The sequence below is a fragment of the Pantherophis guttatus genome, chromosome 1 (assembly GCF_059756535.1).
Source record: "Pantherophis guttatus breed Tessera chromosome 1, ASM5975653v1, whole genome shotgun sequence".
Taxonomy (NCBI): Eukaryota; Metazoa; Chordata; class Lepidosauria; order Squamata; family Colubridae; genus Pantherophis; species Pantherophis guttatus.
The window spans coordinates 128,077,621-128,101,820 of NC_142063.1; the positions used below are offsets into that span (position 1 = coordinate 128,077,621).

The 24,200-nt window shown below is 40.3% G+C and overlaps 1 protein-coding gene across 8 annotated transcripts in view; it reads left to right on the forward strand.

The window, feature by feature from the left end:
- KALRN (kalirin RhoGEF kinase) overlaps positions 1-24,200 on the forward strand; it is a 589,612-nt gene that overhangs the window by 225,287 nt on the left and 340,125 nt on the right. The window contains exon 2 of one of the 8 annotated variants that reach the window (XM_087884051.1): positions 23,375-23,511. The exons of the other annotated variants lie outside the window; for them this stretch is intronic. Within the exon in view, the coding sequence (XP_087740177.1) occupies positions 23,475-23,511 (37 nt within the window). The 5' untranslated portion in view covers positions 23,375-23,474. The remainder of the gene's footprint in view (positions 1-23,374; positions 23,512-24,200) is intronic. 8 annotated transcript variants of the gene reach the window in all.

Here is a 24,200-nt window from a genome sequence, read left to right on the forward strand (position 1 = left end):
TTCAAGTATGTATTATGTCTATGTTTGTAATAGTAATGTTTTCTTGTTGTAGAGCCCAGCTGTAAGCAGAGTTACTTGAACACAAAGTTCTTTGGATGATCAGTATATAGGGTGATCAGTGTATATTTGAGCTGTAAAAATCTGGAGGATCACTATACAATAGCTATGTGTGAGAATTTTCTATATTTGGATTTTAGCAGACCAGATATAGTAGTCTGATCAAAATGTCATGAACTGCCTTTACATTTATATCTTACTTTAACCTTAAGAAGAGAGAGAGAGACGGACAGACAGACATACTGACTGACTGAGATAATTGCTGGTTGCTAGTATCTCATTCAGATAAAGTTCTCTTGTGTGGCATTGCCACCATTACTTTCACTCCAACGTCTGTTGTTTTCAGGCATGGAAATTTTAGTGTAAGCAGGAAATTATAATACAGTTTACTACTATAATAGTTGAGAATGCTCACTTAAATAACTATCTTCAGTCACACACACACACACACACACACACACAGCCTCATATCTGGAAATCAACAAGGAAGACTGACATATACAGTGCAATATGGCATTGTTTATGCTCCCAATTTTATCCTCCCAACAACTGTATAAGATACATTAGTTGATAGTAACCCAAAATCTCTCAGTAAATTTCAGTCTGTGTGGGAATCCAAAACTTGTGTCCTTATTCCTTATGAATTGGAGTTGTACAGTATCTCTTACATATACATTTCCTGTATACCAACATAACTTGGTAGTAGAATACATATACAAATTCCCAGATTCAGTAGTAACAATATAGGTCTATACAAAGCAATACTATTATAAAATACAAAGGGAATTCTTTGTTCCTGCTCATTAATGTCATGCTCTAAATTAGGGGTGTCAAACTCAATTTCATTGAGGGTCGCATCAGGATTGTGTTTGACCTCGGTGGGGTGGGCGTGGCCAGCTCAACATCACTTGTGTCTGTGGGGGCCTGTGGGGGCCTGAGCGCTCTGCCAGTGAAAACAGGCTCCCAAGCTCCATTTTTGGCTGTGACAGCCTCCTGCAGCCCTCTGGCAGTGAAAACAGAGCTCAGGAGGGCTGCCCGTGGTGCTTCCAAGCTCCATTTTCACTGGCAGAGGCACCGGAGGCCAGTCCTTCACTGTTTCCCGGGCAGCCCCATGGGTCAGATTTAAGCCCCCTGTCAAGCTGCGTTGCGGACTCCGTGTGTGAGGAAAGGAAAACTCCCAACCACGGCTAGCTTTTAACAGTTTATTGGTTAGCACCTTCCTCCACGGGACACACAGCTAGGTTGACGGGTATGCAGGATACACAAAGTCAGCGTTGGGAGCGGCTGCCTCCCAACGCAATTTAAAGAATGCGCTAACAATGTATAACCACCGCCCTTCCGGGTACTAGTGCGCAGGCGGTTCCAGGGCGGTGAGTAGCGAAAAGTTAACCCTTGCTCGTCCACAATTGTGTCCGGCCGCCTACCATTATCCTAACACCCCCACCACCAGTGGTAGCAGATTCCAAAGCCCCGAAGCGTCTTTCGTTGATACCCCTCCCTCGTCTGGCTCCCGTAGTTCGGCACAGTGGTCGGGCCCACGATCCCGGGGAGTGGATCGGAGTGTCGAGCGGATCTCGACACCCCCCCTGGGCCAGATCCGGCCTCCAGGCCTTGAGTTTGACACCCCTGCCCTAAATGGTTTGTTTTGCTAAATCCCTGAGTTTCATCATGCTTTATTTTGTAACAATATCCCTTAACAGATGTAGTTCTTTTTCAAAAAAAAAAAAATAGGGGACTGATTTGTAGTCCTGGAAGAGGAGATAATTATTCAAAGATAGTAGTGCTAGAACAGGGATATGTTATACATAAATCCCAAGATAACTAAACTGGTAGCACAGGAAGTACCAAGTAGTTTCTATGGAGAAATCAGCTTCAGAATTTGAGGACACCTGGATGAAGAGAGATGATTCTTAATCTTCAGGAAAGGATATGAAGGTGTTGATGTCTCAGTCAGAATACTCTCAATCCGTCACCTTAGTTTTTTAATGTCATGAAGTCATGCCAAATTAGGTTTTCTTGTCACTATTTGCTTAAACTATAGCCTTACCATTAGGCGTCATCATGTTCCATTCCAATCTCACGGGTGGTCTTCAGCATTTTTTTAAAAATTCTGAATAACAAATGGAGACCATGCAGCCACTAATACAAATGAGAACAGTCATTTCATCCATACGCAGGCGCTGAAAGACTCTCTCTCTCTCTCTCTCTCTCTCTCTCCCTCTCTCTCTCTCTCTCTCTCTCTCTCTCTCTCTCTCTCACATCTATCCTTACAACCCACTGCTAATTATATGCTAATTAAAACAATCTGATTAATAGCAAGGGTAATTAAGGTTTATTTATTTCTTCATTTATCCATTCAGTTTATGTGGCTACTACTCATGTCTCTGGATGACACGCAATCATTAAAAATAAAACATTAAAAAATAGAATATATTTCCAGGTGTAACAGTTTCACACAAAATGCACAGTCTTTCTAATATACCTTCATCCCAAAGCCCATGGAGTAACCAGGTCTTCAGTGTTTTATGAAAATACTGCGTGTTTAGGGCCATCCTAATCGCAGGCAATATAGGATTAGCACTGCAAGAAAGAAGACATGTTTCCTAGGTCCTTTAAGATGACATCATTATTTAAAAGGACATGGAATATGCCCACCCTGATCTCACAGGGTGGGCAGAAATAATTGGAGACAGGCATTCCCACAAATAACTTGGTCCTGTGCCATGAAGGGCTTTATAGATGGTAACCATCTCTCTGAATTGCACCCAGAAGCTTAATGAAAGCCAGTGAATCTTTGCAAGATAGAATTGCAATTGAAATGCACTTACAACTACTCGTGTAGATGCATTCTGGCCCAGCTGCAGCCATTGAATGGTCTTCATGGGTTGCCCCATGTAGAATGCATTGCAGTAATCCAAACCAGGGGATTGCTCAGTTATGCAGGCCAAGTGAAACTTCTCAACCACAATTACATAAAGGCCAACGTGGCATTCAATAGTAGCAAGTGAACATCAGGACATTTTGAGGATGAACTTTGGGAGCTGCAGTGTGGTATTAATCTTAAGATATCAAGTTTATCTTGCAATCTCCCACTCCCCCACCCCTCCTACAAATAGGGTATTATTTGTCCCATCCACCCAAAAAAACTGGCTCTCCATGACCCAAACCCACCTGCATCCCCAGCAAAGAGCTCCATTCAGTCTAAACAATCTAAAAAAAACAAACAAAAAACAATCACAATCCATGCTATCCGGCCATCTTGAAAAGCTCCCATAAACTGCTTCTGACCTAGCAATCCACAGTCCCAAGGAACCAGATTTAAAACACATCTGAAGGTTTCTTCCAGATGGAAGTAGCATGGCCAAATTGGGGAATACTAGATTTTGCAATGCTAGAAGTGAAAGTAGTGTGCAAAGTCAAAATGGTGCACTGACATATGTAAAGCCTAGCATTTTAGTCTAATTCATATGATAGAGAGAGCTATCATTGATTTCAGAGAGCTCTGTTCCCCAGACCCAAAATCCTGGGGACTAGACAATTTCTGTTGAAGAAAAAGGACTTATACCTCATAAGGGCACAATATTCTTCAGTTTGGGGAAAATTGGGAAGAGAGTGCAAGCAAAGTCAACAGCCGTTGTGAGTAGTTTATTCTTTACAAAACAAGATAAAGATGTCAAAAATAAAATTTGCATTGCTGATTTGAAGTGTGACTATTTTATCGAAAAGCTGCTTTAATCATAATAACCCTTTTGACAGCCAGATTCACAGTCAGAACAATATACTTTTTTTTAAACAAGCAAACAAGCAAAAACAGGAGCAATTCCATAGCTAAGATGAAAAGAAATAAGTGTGTTTATAAACATATCACTGCAAGCTAAATATTTGTGGGTATGTTTTAGCTTCCCACCATCCCAAAGTGATGTAAAGAGTCATATGAGGGGGATAGTTCAAAAATAAAATCTGATATATGAGAAAAAGGTTGATATTAAAGGTACCAAATGTAAGGTCCTTCAACATCTTTACCCACAAGCTGAAGAAGCTTCTTGGATGAGAAGCGAAACGTCTTCAAAGAAAAACCAGAAAGTCCAATTGCCTCTTGAAAAAAAGCACCTTTGGGACAACCATGACCTGGATGACTGAGAATCTTCATAGATGGCTTTTCCCATGGCTTTTCTCTTTCCTAAGCAGAGAGGAAATAAGGAATTGAAAACATGGTGTGCAATCCTAAACAGATAAACTCATTCTCTGGATTTGCCTTTTTGTTTGGGCCAAACTGTTTCAACTGTCACTTCTTCCAACCTTGGTCAGTCACTGGGACCAGAGATTTAGTCTTCTGAGCTTTTGGACTCATGCTGGAGCCATTCGCAGGGAACATTTCTCTCATCAGAATATGTAGAACTTCTCACTACACATTTTGGTAGAGAACCTCTCTACATTCTGGTAGGGGATGTGTAGAATCCTGAGTATGAATTCCAGCATGAGTCTGAAAGCTCAGAAGACAAACCTCTGGTCATGGTGAACAAATCAGACCGGATCCTGAAACATTAACCTGGGACATATATATATATATATTTGCCTTCATTTGAATCACTTCTTCCTGCAGCTACTTTCTGATGCTTTTTTTTTTTTTTTGCCATTTCAAAAGATTGTCTTTGCCTTAGATTCCACCCCCCCACACCCCATTTCTTTCTTTTCTTTCCTTTGATGGCCACAAAAGAAAACATTTCTTCCTTTATAAAAATGGCGTGTGGGGGGGTCTATTTATTGGTTTACATAACTTTCACATGAATAGACCTGGAAGAGAATGTTAAATTAGGAACCGTAGGATTAAGCATGGTTTTATGCAACCAATTTGTGCCATTTTCTAGGTCACTGTGTTTTAAAATGTCAGCCAGAACTAAGTATTTCCGTTAATACATTCATTTATTTACACTTGTTAAAGGCTGACCTACTACAAAAATCTATCCAGGTAGCTTTAATGTAGGAAATGAAAATCTATTAAGAATGAAACAAAAAGCAAAATTAAGAAAGAATGTAGCTGAAAATACATGCATTTACACAACTCCACAAACAAAAGAGGTGAAACAAAATTTAAAGCTTTAATAAATTTTAATGGCTTGAAAAAAATTAAAAAATGCACTTTTGCCATTTAAGTGAGAACAATATTTCCATCAAAGATAAGTTCTTTGGGAAGCATAGAGAATGCCACGTCTCTGAGAGATTGTAGGAAGACTAGGAATGGAATGGAAGAGAACGTAAAGGTATAGAGGTGAATCAATTGACAGTTTATCCTCAAAATCGTAGCTTAGCTCAGGTGAAAAGAATCCTGATAAGAACAGTTTCAAATCATCTCACATATAAATAAGGCTGGAAAATTCCTCCTACCTGTTTCAGGAGTGTGTGTGTGTGTGTGTGTGTGTGTGTGTGTGTACACCTTACTGAAGAACTTACTGTGTAGAACTTTCTTTTTGGTCTGGACCAACTTTGGAGTCTTTGACACCACTTTTGAAAAGCTCCTTCATTGTTAGTCAGATTTTTAAAATCAATTTTTGCGGAGAAGTTCTGAGAAGGGAATAATGCAGAATTTAAACAAACTAATCTTGATCAAAAAGGAGTCATAGCTGGCATACCATTCTAGGTTGGTAGAACATTCTGTGGGTCCTACGAGCCACTTGTATATCTATTTACTAAGACTGATCGATGAATACAGTAGACTAGGAGTTTGATCTAACTGGGGAGTTACAAGCCTCCAAAATACTTGGAATCCCACACACCTAGATAGATGAGCTGCTAACTAACACTGGCTTTTTAAATATGGACTGAGTTTCATTTTATTGGTCTTCGTTCAGGCCATTACCATATCCAGGCATTAGATTCCTCTAGGTATCATCCACTTATTGATTAAACTTAATGGCATACATCTGGGTGAGCTGTTCAGAGCTTATCCGGTGTATGGGGGAAAACTACAAAAAAGCTGCAACTCCAAACTTCCTCATCTAGGTTTCAATAATGTGGTTGAGGTTTTCAAAAATAGCAGCATTTCCCTAAAAAATTAACAAGGTTTCATTTTTTGGCAGAAATCTTCCTGCAGAGCAAGGAAGAGCACAGTGTACTTTGCATACTGAAGCTAGGATTCATCCATAAGTGTTTCGAACTGATTTGACAGTTACCTACGCAATCACCTTGACTAGGAAATGAAATGTTCATCATTAGTTTGGAAACGTTTAGAACTTCTAGATCCAAGGTTGGCTTTTACTACAGTTTCCTTTCGGGTATCATGTTGTAAAATTACAGTAGTTTAGAAAAACGGGCACTGTTCTCTTCTTTCCGTGCCAAGTGGTTAACATTAAAAGAAATGAAGCCTTGAGATTTGCAGTTGAGCTTAGAGCATAAAAAAGGAAACTATCCTCCTAACTTGATAGTTGTGTGTGTCTTCTAACACTCTTAAAGTATCAGCCTTAGTGTTGCTTTCTCTATGGATGGATTCAGCATTCCACTTATAAAAGTCTTTGAATAAAATCTGTTTTGTCTGGGTTGAGGAGGCATTGCAAAAATCAACAAAGAGACAGATTGATGAGAACAGTGAGAAAAGCCATTAGGTGCTCTAACATAGAAGTACTTTAGCTGAGCAGCAACTGAAAACTAAATACAAGAAATCCTCCTAAGTAGCTGATAATCTATGACTATAATTAAAGAATGACAAATATGCCAGCCAATCAAGAAAGCTGTCCTCAAAATGCAAACAACAACTATCCGTGGTGGTGATGGTGGTTGTTTTTAAAAGGAGAAGCAAAATGGGGCTAAGCTGGTGACTTCATAAACTTGTCCATGTCAATTTCTTGAGAACAATTGGCAGTGGTTTATCACTGCCTTTTTCTGCAGTTTTTCTTAACCTCACATTCTAGTCTAAAACATTGGCATTTCCTGGTAGTTTCACATTCAAGTCCTGAACCTCTTAATATTTTTCCAACATCAGCCAAGCTTCACTATATAAGGGCAGCTGCACAGCTTCTGTTAGTTGTATGGGGTGTAATCTTTTTGACATGGCAATCATGAACTTCATTAGAGAATATACCTATTTAAACAGCTGTGCGCACTTGTCGGAGTAAGAACATTAGGGGAACTTATACCAGAAATGCCTGCTCAAACCATTCATAGACCTGAGCCGAAGACATTTTGGCTCAAGATCTGCCATTAATGTCTGTCTCTGTATTTTACGTTTTTATTTCGTGTAATATTTTTATCCCGCTTTTCCTCTTTCTGGAGTTCAGAAGAGCACACGTAAGGATTTCCCCTCATTTTATCTTCAGAACTGGAACACTATAAAGTAGGATTGGCTGAGAAATTGTGATTGGCCAAAGCCACCAAAGGAATACCATGGTCTGTGCCAGTAGTGGGATTCAGCCAGTTCACACTTGTTCAGGCAAACTGGTTGTTAAATTACCCCCCCTCCCCCATCAAAGTGGATCCTGCGTGCTGCAGTGGAGAAACAAGCAATGGAGCAGCCAGTATGAGGGAAGGAGAAGGGCGCTTTCCCTCTTTCTTCTCCCTGCTCCTCCTCCTTCCCTCGTGCCACCAACTCAGTTTCCCATTTCTCCATTGCAGCACAGCACCCAGGATCCACTTTGAGGGGGGGATTTAACAACCGGTTCACCCAGGGTAAGGTTGGCCCTTGCGGGAGGCTGGTCCTGCATGTGCGGCAGAGCTGGAAGATGGAGATGGCCAACCTCCCACAACAGCCAATCTGACACTGGGTGAACTAGTTGTTAAATTATTTGAATCCCACCACGACTCGGTGGGAATTTCTCGTCCCAGTCCAGCATCATTTTAGTCCTCCATTGCATCATCAAATGTAAGGGAAACTATACTCAAAGCAAGGTAAACCCAGACAAAAACTTCCCTCTCCCCCGCCCCCAAATTATTCTTAGCTCAACAATACAAGTGGGACAGGAAGAAATAAGATTTTTTTACAGATCTCAGCCAAGTTCCTTAAACCAGCAATCCCCAACCTTTCCAGCTTGGTAGCCCAACCCTCTGTGTGTGTGTGTGAGAGAGAGAGAGGCAAACATGCGTGTCCTCCGCTACGCACATGGAGCTTTGCACATGAGCAGAGGGCCCTTGAGTGGAGGGTGCTTGTGCTCATCAATCCTCAGTTGCCTCCAGACACTAGGGTAGGATGTCTACAGCATCTCTCAAGGGTCCTGGGGTAGAGATATAATGCTGGGTGTCATCTGCATACTGATATCTCATCCCAAACCAACAGATAATATAAATGTTAAATAGAAGGGAGAGAGAACAGAACCGTGAGACATCACACAAAATAGGGGCCATGGGCTACATCACTTTCCCTCAATCAACACCAACTGGAATTGGCCCCGGAGGAAAGAGGAGAAGTCACATAATACAGTACCGCCTGCCCCCAGTTCCCAGAGCTGACCCAGAGGGATCCCATGATCAATGATATTAATGCCACTGAAAAGTCAAGAAAAGCCAGGATGAATGCACTACCTCTGTGCCGTTTCTGCCAGAGGTCATTCATGAGTGTGATCAGTGCCAACTCAGTCCCAAACCCTGGTCTGAACTCTGATTGAAAAGGGGTCTAGATAATCCACCTCATTTGGTGTTTTCTGAAGCTGCCATGTGTTCACTCTCTCCACCAGAAAAGGGAGATTGAGACTGATCAAAAACTCTCCAGTCTAGCAGGGTCGAGCAATAGTCCTTTGAGAGGAGGTGCATTACCACCTCCTTAAGAGTTGGTGAAACCACTCCCTCCTTCAAGCAGAAGTTATTAGCTGTGGTGGTGCAGTGGTTAGAGTGCAGTACTGCAGGCTACTTCTGCTAACTACTGGCTGCCTGCAACTTGGCAGTTCAAATCTCACCAGGCTCAAGGTTGACTCAGCCTTCCATTCTTCCAAGGTGGGAATAAACATTGATTTTAACGTAACGAGTAATGATAATTTTTTAATATAATTGAATAATGATAATTTTTCCCATTGTGTTGATGGAGAGTCAGTTCATAAGAAGAAAGTAAGCACACGTCATAGTTGCAAAGTGTAAGTTCAGGATGGTACCGTCCATCATAACACAGTAATCTTTGCTAAATCCAGAATTGTTCTTATGTTGATGAATTTCAAATTTTTGCTATATAATTCAGTATGATTTAAATTGCATACCTCTTCCCCAAATTATGTTAAGCTTATGGATATTACACCAAAACAGGAAAAGTACTTGGATAAGCCATATAATATGGAAATGTTTCCTTCATTATATATTTCTGGCACAGTAAACCTGACAGATAATTTAGGAATTTGCCTGCACATAAAAATATACTTAATTATTAATCTCTTTACAATATTTTAAGACTATTATAGGAAAATCTCTAAATATACATGTTAAACTTGAGGCATTCATCTTTTTCATATTCTCTACTCTTCCCCATAGGTTCATTAAAATTCTTAAGTGTCTATTTACGCCAATATTAATCCAATATAAACAATGTGATGCACAGTTTGATATATATGTAAGGGTTTTTTTTTTTTTTTTTTTTTTTTTTGCCATTCTAAGAGAAACTAAAAATGCTTTTCCACTTGAAAGGAATAAATGAAGCAAGGAGTTCAGAAATAAGCCGGTTTATTTTTGTGATCTGAAACATCTTTTCATATGAATTCAGAAGGAAAAAAAACTAATAGAAGTAAAAGCTTTGCAGTTTTAAATAACAGACTACTAAAAGATCCAGAAAATGCATATTTGTCCATCTAAAATCGATCTTAAAATCCAAGAGCTTGTGGCCCTCCAAATGATGTTGAACTGCAACTCTCAGCAGAATTCCTCAAGTCCTGCCAATTCAGTAATACCTGAAGGGACATAGATTCCTCGCCTGTTCTACTCAATTGTAAATGAATGGAGTCTAACAACATGAGATACTATCATGTTGATTCTAGCAGCACTATCAGAAATTCTTCCCATGTGTTGATACCAAAACTTTGTTTGTCTGCTTTGGCTTAGTGCTTCTGACAAGAAAAGAAAGGGTTGGTTAGTTTCTGACATAAATCCATATTGGAAAACCAGAATAGAATCGTTCCATAGGTAGAAACTGGCAGCCATGACATTCCCGAGGAGATCTAGGCCCTTCAACTTGCCTCACCCAACTCACCGCAGCTAACTTGCCATGGGATAATTCACCACAGCCAACTCGTTACTTGACAACTTGCCATGGGACAAAAGTTACATAATATCAAAGAAATGGTGAAATAAAATCATTAAAGGAAGGATGTAAAAGAAGGGACAAAATGAACTGTGGATGATAAACATTTAAAATATTTTTAGAATTATTTTAAATAAATAAAATAGTTGAATTTTCCCACAGCAAGTTGTCCCGTGCTGTGGGGCTACGGCGAGTTGTCTATGGTGAATTGACAGTGGTGAGTTGGCTGTGATAAGTTGGTCGTGGCGAGTTGTCCCATTCCATTCCTGAAGAATTCTAACAGAGGAGGGCACCTATAGACTGATTCCTTATATTTCATTTGAGGGAACGATGATTTAGTTAGTCAATTCCAGGCACTAAATGCATGAATGATTTTTCTGTATCTATCTTAGATTGGTTGTAGCTCTGGTTTTGGTACAGAAGCTGGCCATATTTAGGCAATCCCTGTATTTATAAAGGAGAATATTTGTAGCTCAAGGTTGACATGAGGGGTCCTTGGTGCTTTCTGAGCTTGCTTGTTTTCCTACAGATGTTTCACTACCGAAACTAGGTAACGTCATCAGTGCTAGTATTTGTACATCTCAACTTTCAACTTTTAACTTTTCTAAACTTAAAACAAAAAGTAACCTAGCTCAGGGAAAGAAAAATAATAGTTAAACACACATACACACACACACACACACTCCTTCTAAGGTCATGCCTTGACATCAGTGAATAGCAGATTGTCTATAGGTACAGTATCGTTTTCCACAGGGGGAATCTTAATGGCTTTATGACAGCTCACTGCAGACAATCCTATAGATTGCCTTTAGTGACATAACCGGAATGGGTTTGAGAAGGGAGGGCTGCTTGTTGCCCCTTGTGGGTAAAATTCTACATTGGAATGTATCACTTGCGCTATCATCAATAACTGTACTTTGGATTGGCTGTCTAAACTGAGGACACGTTACGGGTATTCATCCAGTAAATCAATCACCGAGTGTGGACGTGAGCTTTGGTCTCCCATTCAATTGAACAATCACCATAATGCCAGATTGATTGTCATTTATTCTGCTACTACTTGGGTGATTGTTTTCAGAAGATGATGTTATGGGGATTACATGAATGAAGGCTGGTAGCTCAGTCTAAATAAGACAAGGATGCTGTTGGTGCCTGAGCTATTTTCAAAGTTAAATATTGTTCAGGCTGTTCTGGAGGATGCTGCGATCCTTTCAAGATTCTGCACAGGTTGAACACGCGGTTGTTATTAGAGGGCTTTTAAGCTATGTAAATCAAAATCAGTTTAAGAAGGTCCTGTCCAGACTGAGACACTTTAGCAGCAGACTGTTGCTACAGACTATCACATCCTCCTCTTAGACAATTTTCTTGATGCTTTCTATTCCAGGAAAGCAATTGCCAATCGCTTTCCTTCCAACAGGCAGGTCTTCCTCTGTGTGTGTGTGTTTTTGTGTGTGTGTGTGAGAGAGAGGGGGGGGGAGGGTATATTCAGCAGGTTCTGACCAGTTCTGGAGAACCGGTAGCAGAAATTTTGAGTAGTTCAGAGAACTGGTAAACACCACCTCTGACTGGTCCCGCCCTCATCTATTCTCTGCTTCCTGAGTCCCAGCTGATCGGGAGGAAATGGGGATTTTGCAGTATCCTTCCCCTCCACACCCACCAAGCCATGTCATGCCCACCAAGCCACACCCACAGAACCAGTAGTAAAAAAAATTGAATCCTACCACTGGTGTGTGTGGTTGCAAAATACACACATATTTGCACATATAAATATACTTGCAAAGTTAATTTTTAGAAATGTAGGTTAAAGCATCAAGAAGCAGACACAATAACCATGTTTAAAATAAAACTTTCTGTATTGCCATTCTTGAGTATCTTCCACAACTCCTTTTAGTTGTAATGCTAAAATAGCAGCATAGTTATGATCTTTGCCTTACATGTAAAAGATTGCTCATTGAAAACTGACATACTATTATCTATGTTTATGTGTTTTGTGTGTATGTGTTTAATTACTATTTTTCTTTCCCTGAGTTCCTCTGGGCTTTTTTTTTTTCATTTAGAAAAACTTTAATAGTTTCTCTAGTCATTTGAAGTAAAAAGAAAAAGAAACAGGCTTCAAAATGGGCAACCTAATTAATTTTAAAGTTTGCATTTTTCTGATGTAACAATATTTTTAAAGTCTTGCCACAAATTTTAAATCATTATTCCAGTTGATAATTCATGACTTGTAGCTTAAAACCAGCACAGGGAATGTAGCCTTTTTCCCTGGATAGGTGCTTTTAATTTTTATGTTGATTAATGCTCACCTGAAGTTAGGAAGCAATAATACTGTATTGCTATCAATACTTCATTAATCTTTCTTTTCTGGATCAATCCTTTAATTCTGTAATTAGGAATCAGATATCTATCCCTTCTATTGCAACCAAATTCACAAGGTAGTTGCCAGTTTTTATTTTAATCTTATACAGGTGGTCCTTGACTTACAACACTTCATTTAGTGACCGTTCGAAGTTACAACGGCACTGAAAAAAATGACTTATAACTGGTTTTCACACTTACGACCTTTGTAGCGTCCTCGTGGTCACAGGTTCAAAATTCAGACGCATGGCAACTGATTCATATTTATGACGGTTGCCGTGTCCCAGGGTCATGTGATCACCTTTTGCAACCTCCTAACAAACAAAGTCAATGGGGAAGCCAGATTCACTTAACAACCATGTTACTAACTCAACAACTGCAATGATTCACTTAACAATTGTGGGAAGAAAGGTCGTAAAATGGGGCAAAACTCACTTAACAAATGTTTCACTTAGCAACCGAATTGACTCAATTGTGGTTGTACATTGAGGACTATGTGTAATTGATTTTAAATTTATCCATATCCATTATATCCATTTTATAGCTACTGTATTTCACACCATAAAGAAAGCTATTGTCCTTTAAAGCTTATTGTTTCATCCATAGGACTAGAAACCTAGATGGATGGAAGGAAAACTAAAAGAATTGAAGGAATTAAACCAAAAGCTTTAAGCAACACTGTAAGAGGTCAGCATGCAAAAAGTATGTGCTTCATTTGCAGTTTAGTGTTTCAGAGCTCAAGGCACAGAAAATGCTTTATTCTAATACCAACATTTCTAAACAGAACAATTCTTTATATTGTTTACTTTGAGAGTAGATGATAAAGAAGCAATATTTACCCACTGTAAACCAAACAGTAAAGGTTCTTTTTTTGTTTTTTTGTAAAAGTAGTAAGGGAAGGAAACCAATGCTTACATAAACGTTTCTGCATTTAGCTGCAAGATATTCGTAATTTACTCTGCCGTCCATTTGATATTTGAATAAACTTACTTGTTTTGCAATCGGAAAAAGAAGGATTCCATTGAAAACAAAACATCACATGAAATGGTATCTAAGCAGCGCACTTTTTGCAATGCAGAAAGTTGGTGGAAGGAACAGGATCTTTGGTGCATTAAAAGTTGAGAAAAATGGGGAATGTAGAAAGTGGAAAGTAAGAGGAATGAAACTGATACGTAAAAAGAAACACATATTTTGTGTTTGTGTTTTGTATGTTGTGTTGTGTTGTGGTTGCAAAATTAATAAAAAAAATTTTTTTAAAAAAATGTCTTGCTTGTGTAGATAGCGTGCCTGAGAATTTCTAACATTGTCAGCCCACAACATCTCTTCTGGCAGTTCTTGGGGATGGCAGCTATTGTAAACACTCAAGTAAACGCTGAGCTCCTCTGATCAACTATCATAGCACAGACCTGCTCAAAATAAACAAGGATCTAAGCTCCAAGGATTCTCTCTCTCTCTCTCCCTCGTCCCCTCCTCCATTTGATTTCGGCCTGTGTTATGATTTCATTGAGGATGGATGGACTCCCTGATTCCTGTCATTCTTGTGGACCTTTAGAAAGGCTAGGCGGAGTGGCCTGATTGTTCAATTAGGCCAACCCGAAGTTCCTTCCTGTGTTCTGAAAAACAGAGGAAAGTACACACATATACACTTCTGCTTCCGGGCCAAAAAACCCCCACACCACACACAATAGGATGAGACAAGTGAGAACTTGAGCTCTGGGCAGTTTTCATAGTGATGGAGAAAACTGTTTGATTTAAACTGTATAATTGGCTCCTTCTGAAGAGGTGCACAACCCAGATGGCCTCATGAAATTCAGAGCTTTCCAAATCTGTTTTTTAGCTCTTAAAAAATAATTATATATAATAGAAAACGTGTTTCAAATATATGTATTGGGGTGGATGTTTTCAAACTTTCCTCCCCAATTTCTTAAACCAATACACTAAGTCAGGAAAATAACTTGCAAAAATCGACAGTTTCACTCAGCCTCCTTGTGAAGAGAAGCAGAGAAAAACAGCTAAGAAAAATTAGCATGCTACATAGGTTTTTTTTTTCTTTTTATCTCTGTTTGAAACTTGAAATCATGGATAAAGACATAAAGCAAAAAAATCCAAAAGTGAATGGAAAATTCCAATGAAATTTCCTGAAATGAGACCCAGTCTTGTGTTGTTTCTGTCATACCTGCAAATATTTCAATCTATCTTATATCCAGGAAGACAGATTACTGTTACCTTCATGCTTAAGGTATTATTTGTCTTCTTTGCAAGCTTAATAACACGAGACAAATAAAAATGAATGCATGTCTGCGAAAAGCAGCTGCATGGCTCTAAAGAGCAATGATAGGGTTTTTTTTTATGGTTTTGAGGAAGAATGGTTTTATTTTGTAACTTAGGGAGCAGGAGAATATACCCAATAATGGCAGGGATCATGATGTTTTTGGGGAAAGTTCAGTGGGACTGAACACTCCTAATATCAAATATTCCTGCATATCTTTCCTTGCCTTTCTTTGATAGATGGGCTTCTACGGCTTGGATTAACAGTAGTACAGGCAGACCTCAATTACAACCATTCATTTAGTGACCATTCTAAGTTACAAAGGCACTGAAAAAAATGACTTATGACCAGTTTCCACACTTGTGTTATCATTGCAGCGTCCCCACAAACGTGATTAAAATTTGGAGGCTTGGCCAATGGCTTGTATTTATGATGGTCACATATCCCTCTCGGGGTTATGGGATCACCTTTTACAGCCTTCTGACAAGCAAAGTCAATGAGAAAACCAGATTCACTTAATAGCCATGTCCTTAACAACTGCAGTGATTCACTTTCTGTGGCAAGGAAGATTGTAAAATGGAGCAAAACTCACTTAACAACTGTCTTACTTAGCAACAGAAATCTGGGGCTCAGTTGGGGTTGTAAATTGAGGAAAATCTGTAAATGAGCTCTACAAGAATATCGCTTAGCCCATCAGATGTTTCGCTGTCTAACCTGGTTATATTTGTCACTGGGAGCCGCTTTCTGAGTCTCAGAAAGCAGGTTTTATCTAGTTTTTGTTCTTTTGAGTCAGTCTGGGGCTCTTTAGGAATAGATTCATGCACTGAATTAGCCATCATGGGGATTGCATAACACGCTGAACCGTATTAACCAACAATGTTCAACATTTATGTGAAGCCGCTGGGCGAGATCATCCATGGTTTCGGGGTGGAGTACCATCAGTACGCTGATGACACCCAGCTGTACATCTCCACCCCGGATCACCCCAACGATGCCCTTGAAGTGATGTCCCGGTGCCTGGAGGCCGTACGGATCTGGATGGGGAGGAACAGGCTCAGGCTCAACCCATCCAAGACCGAGTGGCTGTGGTTTCCGACGTCCCGATATAGCCAGTTGACGCCATCACTGACTATTGGGGGTGAATCATTGGCCCCCACGGAGAGGGCTCGCAACTTGGGCGTCCTCCTGGATTCACGGCTGTCTTTAGAAGAGCACTTGACGGCCGTGACCGGGAGGATTTTTTATCAGGTCCGCCTGATTCGCCAGTTGCGTCCCTTTCTGGATCGGGACTCGTTACGCACTGTCACTCATGCCCTCGTCACCTCCCGCCTGGACTATTGTAATGCTCTCTACATGGGGCTCCCCTTGAGGAGCACCCGGAGGCTCCAACTGGCGCAGAGTGCGGCCACGCGGGTGGTAATAGGAGCGACATGGCGCTCCCATGTAACACCTCTCCTGCGCGAGCTGCACTGGCTCCCGGTGGTCTTCCGGGTGCGCTTCAAGGTTTTGGTTACCACCTTTAAAGCGCTCCATGGCTTAGGGCCTGGTTATTTATGGGACTGCCTACTACCACCAATAGCCTCCCACCGGCCAGTACGCTCTCATAGAGAGGGACTCCTCCGGGTGCCGTCAGCCAAACAGTGTCGACTGGCGGCCCCTAGGGGGAGAGCCTTCTCTGTGGGGGCACCTACCATCTGGAATGAGCTCCCCCTGGAGATACGGAGGATCCCGGATCTGCGCTCCTTCCGCCGTGCTGTGAAGACCTTTTTATTCCATCAAGCGGGCTTGGCCTGATCTCTTCCCTTTTAAATATGTAAATTTTAATCTGTTTTTAAATTATTGGGGTGTTTTAATTTGTCTGGGCCAAAAAGTTTAATTTGATTTTATCGGGTTTTTAAATTTTGTGTATTTATGTATTTTATTGTTGGCTGTTCACCGCCCTGAGTCCTTCAGGAGTAGGGCGGTATACAAATCAAATAAACTAACTAACTAAACTAACTAATAATCAAATCATTAGAATCACAGAGTTCGAAGTGATTTTAGAGGTCATCTAGTCCCACTCCTTGGTCATCCAACCTTTGTTTGAAGAATCCCTGAGAAAAATGACTCACTACTTCTTGCAGCAGCCTGTTTCAAGACTCAATGCTTGACCATTTAGGATCGTGATGGTCCAGAGGTGGCACACAGTGCCCTCTCTGATGACATGCGAGCTGTCACCCTAGTTCAGCTCCACTGCGCAAGTGCATGCACCTTCCGCCGGCCAGGTGGTCTTTGGGTCTCTGCTGCACATGTGCGGGGTGCATGCGGGGAAGCAGGGGGGCGGGGCATGTGCAGGGGGCTGCATGCACATGTGCGGGGGTGGGACATATGCGGGGAAGCAGGGCGCATGCACGGAGGTCACACGCACATTGCATTTTGGGGATTCTTGCACGTTTTGGGCACTCGATCCGGTAAAGGTTCACCATCACTGAGCTAGGTGGTTCCTCCTGATGTCTAATCTGAATCTATTGCCCTGTAGTTTGACTGCAGTGGTTCTCACTCTCTTTTTTGTGTGCATCCCTTTCATGTAATTATCCTATCTCTCCTTAGTTATCTTTTCTGTGGGGTAAAGATACCCAGATCCTTTTATTGTTCTTCATAGGGCTTGGTTTCATTATCTTGGTAGCCCTCTTCTGAACTTGATCCAGTTTGTCCTTGCCCTTTTTGACTGATCAAGGCAGGGTAGAGCAGTTAACTTCCTAAGATCTTCTTGTCCTGTTCTTGTACCCAAGATAGCATCTTAGTAGCTGTATCTCCCATCTGGCTCTCTTTTAATTTGTGATTATCAAGAACTCCCAGATTATTTTCACAAGTGCAATTGAGGTTCCCTTCATGGTATACTTCCTCTGTGGTTTTCATTTTTCAAGCCCAGATACAGAACTTTACATTTCTGCCTCTTAAATTCCATTTTATTATTTCAGACCACTGCACAAGCCTGTATCTCCCCTCTAAAATGATAGTCACCCCTCCCAGCTTTGAGTTATCTGCAGACTTGATAAATGCCTCCCAAACTCCCCTACCCAAGTCATTGCTAAATGTTAAACCACACAAACCTGGAACAGAGCCTGTGGCGTTCCATTTGATGCTTTCCCCCAGGCATTAACATGTCCTCTTTGGATACAGTAATTCAGCCAACTGTGAGCCCTTGATGAATCATGATTCTCATGCAGGCATTCAGCCAATTATATGCTGGATGATACTACTAATACTATTATCACCTAGCATACATTTTGCCATCTATTAAGAACAATATAATGAGGTGATCTGCTGAAGTCTTTGCAAAGGTCCAGATGTGTCTACCTAATTCCTTTGATCTACTAAGCTAATAATTCATCAAAGCAGATAAGATTAGTCTGACACAATTTGTTTGGAACAAACCCATAGTTCTTCCTGTTAATCACAGCATACCAATAAAAATCCTCACAAATATCTTATTTGGTCATCTGTTTAAGGATCATGCCCAGAATATGCATCAAACTTTCCTGGTTCCTCCTTCTTCCCCTTTTTGTTGCTGGGAATGGGCTTTTCCAGTTTTCAAGTCAACAATGGTCAAAAATTACTGAGAGCAGTTGCACAATGACTTCCACTACTTATGCCTGTACCGGGGTGAAATTCAGCAGGTTCTGACAGGTTCTGGAGAACCAGTAGCGGAAATTTTGAGTAGTTCAGAGAACCGGCAAATACCACCTCTGGCTGGCCCCAGAGTGGGATGGGAATGGACATTTTGCAATATCCTTCATCCAGGAGTGGGGTGGGAATGGAGATTTTGCAGTATCCTTCCCCTGCCATGCCCACCAAGCCATGCCCAAGCCACACCATGCCCACCAAGCCACACCCACAGAACCGGTAGTAAAAAAAAAATTGAATTCCACCACTGGCCTGTACCCTTGTGTGTAAACCATATAGATTCATTTAAATTAACTAAATCATCTCTTACTAGTCTCACAGTCTATCCTAAGCTGTTGTTCCTTCAGTCCCTTAGTGGCATAAGGATTACCAGCTAAAGTTCCATTTCCTATCCAAAAGAATGCAGACACAAAATAGAGTTACACAGTTCTGCCTTTTCATAATCACCGATTCACCTCTTTCTCTTTGCAATAGACCTACCTCCTGTTTGGCTTTCATTTTTTCCCCCTAATGTACTCAAAATAGTCGTGTTTTGATGTTTTTGGCATCTCTTGCAAGTCTGAGCTCATTATGAGCATTAACATTTCTGGCACACTTTCTACATGTTCTAGAGACTACAGTACCTTGTATTCTTCTCTAATTATAGCCCTTTCCTTCTCTTTCTTCCACATGGCCCTTTTCATTTCAGCGTTTTGGAAACATCTGCCTATATCCATTTTGACATCCCATTTTTCTTTAAGACAACAGGTTGAAATTGTACATTTGGTAACTGGTGTAACAGAATTTCCCATGCTCTTTTCCTCTGAGTTCATCAGCTGTCCTTCTAAAATCCAATCTGTAGGTCCAACTCTTTTCAGTTCATGGATTCACAAATTCATGGATAACATGATCCCTCTCAAGGTGCCAATCACCTTCTCCTCTTCAACCAATTACTTTCTGTTGGAGAGGATTGAGGATTGAATTGGGTTAACACAAAGCCATGCAAATGACATAATAATTCACTGCAGGAGTGGGCAACCTGTGGTTCCAGAACTGAAAAGGGCTCACAGGATTCTAATTTCCTCAGAACAAGTTTCTTGGCAACTGCCCAGAAGTAGTTTGCCACTGCTTTTTTTCCAGGAAGCAATTTTGATTCATCTGTCTGGTGGTCTCCCATCCAAATCCTAAATACCAACCAACTTGGCTGGCTCACTCTTCTTCAACGGAAAACCATGTACAACCTATTCTGCAGCTGCAAATAAGTAGGATAAAGGAGGATGATTGAAGTTTGAGATGCAGGAAATACCTATTTCCTTTGAGTGATTTTAAATCTCCAGGATCAGGCAAACCTTATCCTAGAGCCTTGAAACTTGCTGATAGACTGGCTAAACCTAAGTACAGTATAATTGAGTAATCGTAGAAAATACCTGGTGGGTGGAGAGAAATAGTAATAGCATTTAGGTTTATATACTGCCCCAGAGTGCTTGACAGCACTCTCTGGGTGGTTTACAATGAAGAAGCATTATTTGCAGATTGCCTCAAACATTCTGGGTCCTCATTTCTCGGAAGGGTGGAAGGTTGACTCAATTTTGAGCCCTGTCAGGATCGAACTGCAAGCTGTGGGCAGAGTTTTTCTGCAATACTGCACTTTAACCACTGCACCACCAGTGGTTCAATGGAAGAAAAGCGGGTCTACTGCCAGTCAATCAGTCAATCAATAAATCAAGGGGGTGGGGAGCACTCACCGAAAACGTCTTGCTTGGGACTCTTTCAAGCTGCCAGCAATGGTTTTATTGTACAAGCATCCTGCATTCATTAGAGAATATTATGGTGGTCCATATGTCTTCCACATTTAACTTCTCTGGCTTTTCCAGCTAGCTCCTTCTTTTTTATATATATTTAACAAGCAATACATTAACAAGGGAAGAAAGAGAGAAATAGGGGCAAAGAGTCTTCTAACTGATAACGCTCACAGCATTCAGGATATTTATTGTTTTGAAATGGCTGCCCTATGGGTAAGAGGAATGCAGCAATTTATATGTGGAAGATGGTGTGTAATTGATCTCCCACAGATGCATTCATGATAGCATGTATCAAAAATCTACCACAGTTTAAGGAACATGATAATTTTAGGAAGAAAGTAGGGCTGGTTAGCGCCCTGAGAGCTCCCCCACCTCTTTTAATTAACTCTTAGCATTGGTTTTTAATCATCCTCACCTGTCTTTATATTTTATATACTGTACTGTTTTTATTTTTTAATATTTTATTTGTACACTGCTCACAATCTCTCTGTGAGGGAGTAGGGAGGTTTCAAACTAGATGAGAGATAGAGATGGAGATGGGGAGAGAGAGAGGGGTGGGGAGAAGGGCTTAGAAACTCTTCCCTCTGCATGGGGTCCTTGATACACATTCCACCCCCCACCCCCCATCATCCTCTGACATTTCCCATGTTGGCTGTGCTCTGTGGAAATTGTAATGAATTATTTGGAGGGAACCAGGTTACAGAAGCCTGGGTTTCTCATGGGTTGAAGGAGTTCCGCTTTAAAAAATATTCTTTTTTTTTTTAAAGTTTTTTATTAAATATACAGTTAAAAACGTTGGACATAGTGCGACTTTTCTGGTTCAAACATTTCCATCAAGTTTTACCTTACAACAAATACAATTCATGTTCGATATATAAATATGTACAGTCTATCAAAATTCAGACACAGAAATCTCTTCGTCTGTGAAAATTACTTTCAATACCAATACAATTCCTACCTATCACATAATACTAACATAATAATTTTCCAACTCTCGACTTATCAATATTTCTTTATCCCGACATTCCTCCTCCTCTCCAACCATTGATACATTTTATTCCAGATTTAGAAAATATTCCTGTTTGGGACACAATTGTAAATGGTGTGGATATTTTTCTCAACCCAATCCTGATCTGTTCCTGCTAAGTTGTTTTAAAAATAATAATAGTAATACCTTAGGGGATTTTTTTTAAAAAAAATTATCTTGCCCCTCTTTAAAATAACCGAACCTCAGCCTATTTGACAGCTTGGCTAAGCTGTCAGCATGCGTGACAGTTTCCCTCATAATGATCCTCTGCTGTTAGAACGTGCTATGACTGGCTGGTCTTTCCCACTCCACTTGTTTTATTCTGTTATCAGGCCAGACCATGTGGTGGGGTGGCTGAGTGCTGGGAAAACACACATCGGCAGGTGTGAACCAGAAGGCCTGGCTGTCTAGACCTAGAAAAGAACCAAACAGAGATGAAACCTGACAGGCCTAATGTGCCAAACAATTTCTCTCACTCCTGCTGTTAGATATACTTTGAGTAATAGAAAACAGCATGAAGGACCAGTGGTGCTGCTTTCTGCTGTTTAAAATTACTAATTTTTAATTAGCAGATAACATAGACCACGTATTGTTACATTTGCATTAAAAGGAGGGGGGGTGTTTCTGCTTGCTCTACCAGTAGGCACTCATATGGTTAGAGGCTTAAGCTGTTCTCAATACTGCTGAATAAATACTCCAAGGTAAGCTGGATAGAGAGTTCTTATGAATATCTGGAGGCAGTTCACCCTTCAGGTATGTTTGCTGCGGCAGAGTAGATGTGGCCTGAGCAGGTGATTAGTGGATGAAACACAACTATTTACCCCAAAGGGGGAAGTTATTTTTTTGCATTTTCCACATTGTACAATACTTGCAATTAGACTTGACACTAGATTTGAGGAAGAGCAAAAACAAGAGAGTTAGATCTTTAACTTCCAACAGGTCAACTTCAAGGAACCATAAGAAAAATATCTGGCTAATCACTACTGTGTTTCCCCCAAAATAAGACCCAACTGGAAAATAAGCCCTAGCATGATTTTTCAGGATGCTTATAATAGAAGCCCTACCCCTAAAATAAACCCCAGTTAAGATTATCAGCCAGATGGATGCATTTAGTACCATATTTCCCTGAATATGAGCCCTAATGCGTCTTTTGGAGCAAAAAATAATATAAAATCCAGTCTTATTTTTGGGGAAACACAGGTAGTCGCCTGATGAGCAGAAATCCTCATCTTCGATTATTATGGTGTCCCCTTTGCCAGTTAAACTTTGATATTGCAGTTTGTACATTACCTGGAGATTTAATTTGAAATAAATAGATAACTCAGAGGTATCGTCATGTTTGGGATGAGGGCCGGTCCAGGGAAGACTCTAAAAGCTTGAATAATTTGAACTTTAAACACTCAAGTTAAATTAATGTAATTAATTATTAGAACTTTTCCATGTGCAGTTTCCTTTTCCCTTCTCAGTAAAAAGTTAAAATTTGGAATCAACCTCTAGAAAACATGAATAAAGCTTACGGGTGCCACTGATATATAAGAACAGGATATGCAAAGTTATCTTTGCTATTTTCAATTTGTCCCCTATACGACTACTTTTTTTTTTTTTTTAGTTGAACCTTGGACTTTAGATCTTGTCACATTTTTCACTAGAATCTGTAGGAATGGATGAATTGTCCATACGTTTTGAAAGGATTGCTAAAAGCCTTTGAAAATCTCAGCAAACCTTTCTTCATCGCCTTTTAAGAATCAGTCCTGGGTCCCTTACTGCCTTGATGGTTATCTCCTGGTTTTTACCTTGTTTAAAGGAAACACATCTCTCTTTTCCTATCTTAAACCGTCAGAATACGCTAGCAAGCAGAATAGGAATTGTTGCTGTTTTTTTACTACTCTTGTTCATAGAGGGGACAAGCTATCCAATTAAGTAAATACTTTACTTTCATTCTCCAAATGCCAACAGGTCAGGCAATTGAAGACACCAGTAAGAGATTAAATCCTTCTTCCTTACTCTGTTGCCAGTCTCCTCCTCCTCCTCTCCACTACAATTTCCCCCTGATTGTCTGAAGATGAGTATCTGGATATGCAAGTTGATTAGAGTTGCCAGATCTGGGTTGCAAAAATGGGGATACACTGCTCCAGTTCTTGGCTTCTACCTGGTGAGTATTTTGGATTTTCGCAGCCTAAATTTTATAGCCCTAAAAGTAACTAATAACACCTGTGAATCGTACTTGACTGTATAGCATCAGTCTGTTTTTCTTAGATTGGCTGCAGTTTTTGCCCTTAATGCCAGCAAACATGAGAACATTTACAACTAGATTACTGACTAGGAAAGCAAAAGAGAGGATCGATAACCTGAGCTGGGCTGTTCTGATTTTTAACATGATTTGATAGGCTGAAATCCCCCCAGGGAACTTTTTTGTGTCATGGAATGAAGTATTATTGCTTGTCAATCAAACTCCTGCTAAAGGGGTAGCCAAAAGGACTAGTTTTCTTAACCATGAACATGCAAAAAACTTGTCAAACTAGATCACCACTGATGGATAGACAGGAGTATTGGGTCAAAGAGCTGAAAATAAGAACAGCAGGAGTGGAATTAATATATAGCTCAAAGTACTGAAATAGCAATGAATCATACTGAATAATACGTAGGATTCATACATGAAATTATTCTGGTGTGCCACAATCTCTTAAAGAATATAAACTAGCAAGAGATCTGCAGCTGATTATGAAGATGGCATCTATAGAAAATTGTATAACTGAAGTTAAGGTTTGTGCAGATCTGACTACTTAAAGGCCATAGAAGAAAATAGTTAGGCTCTTCATATCCCATTGACTTAATAAATAT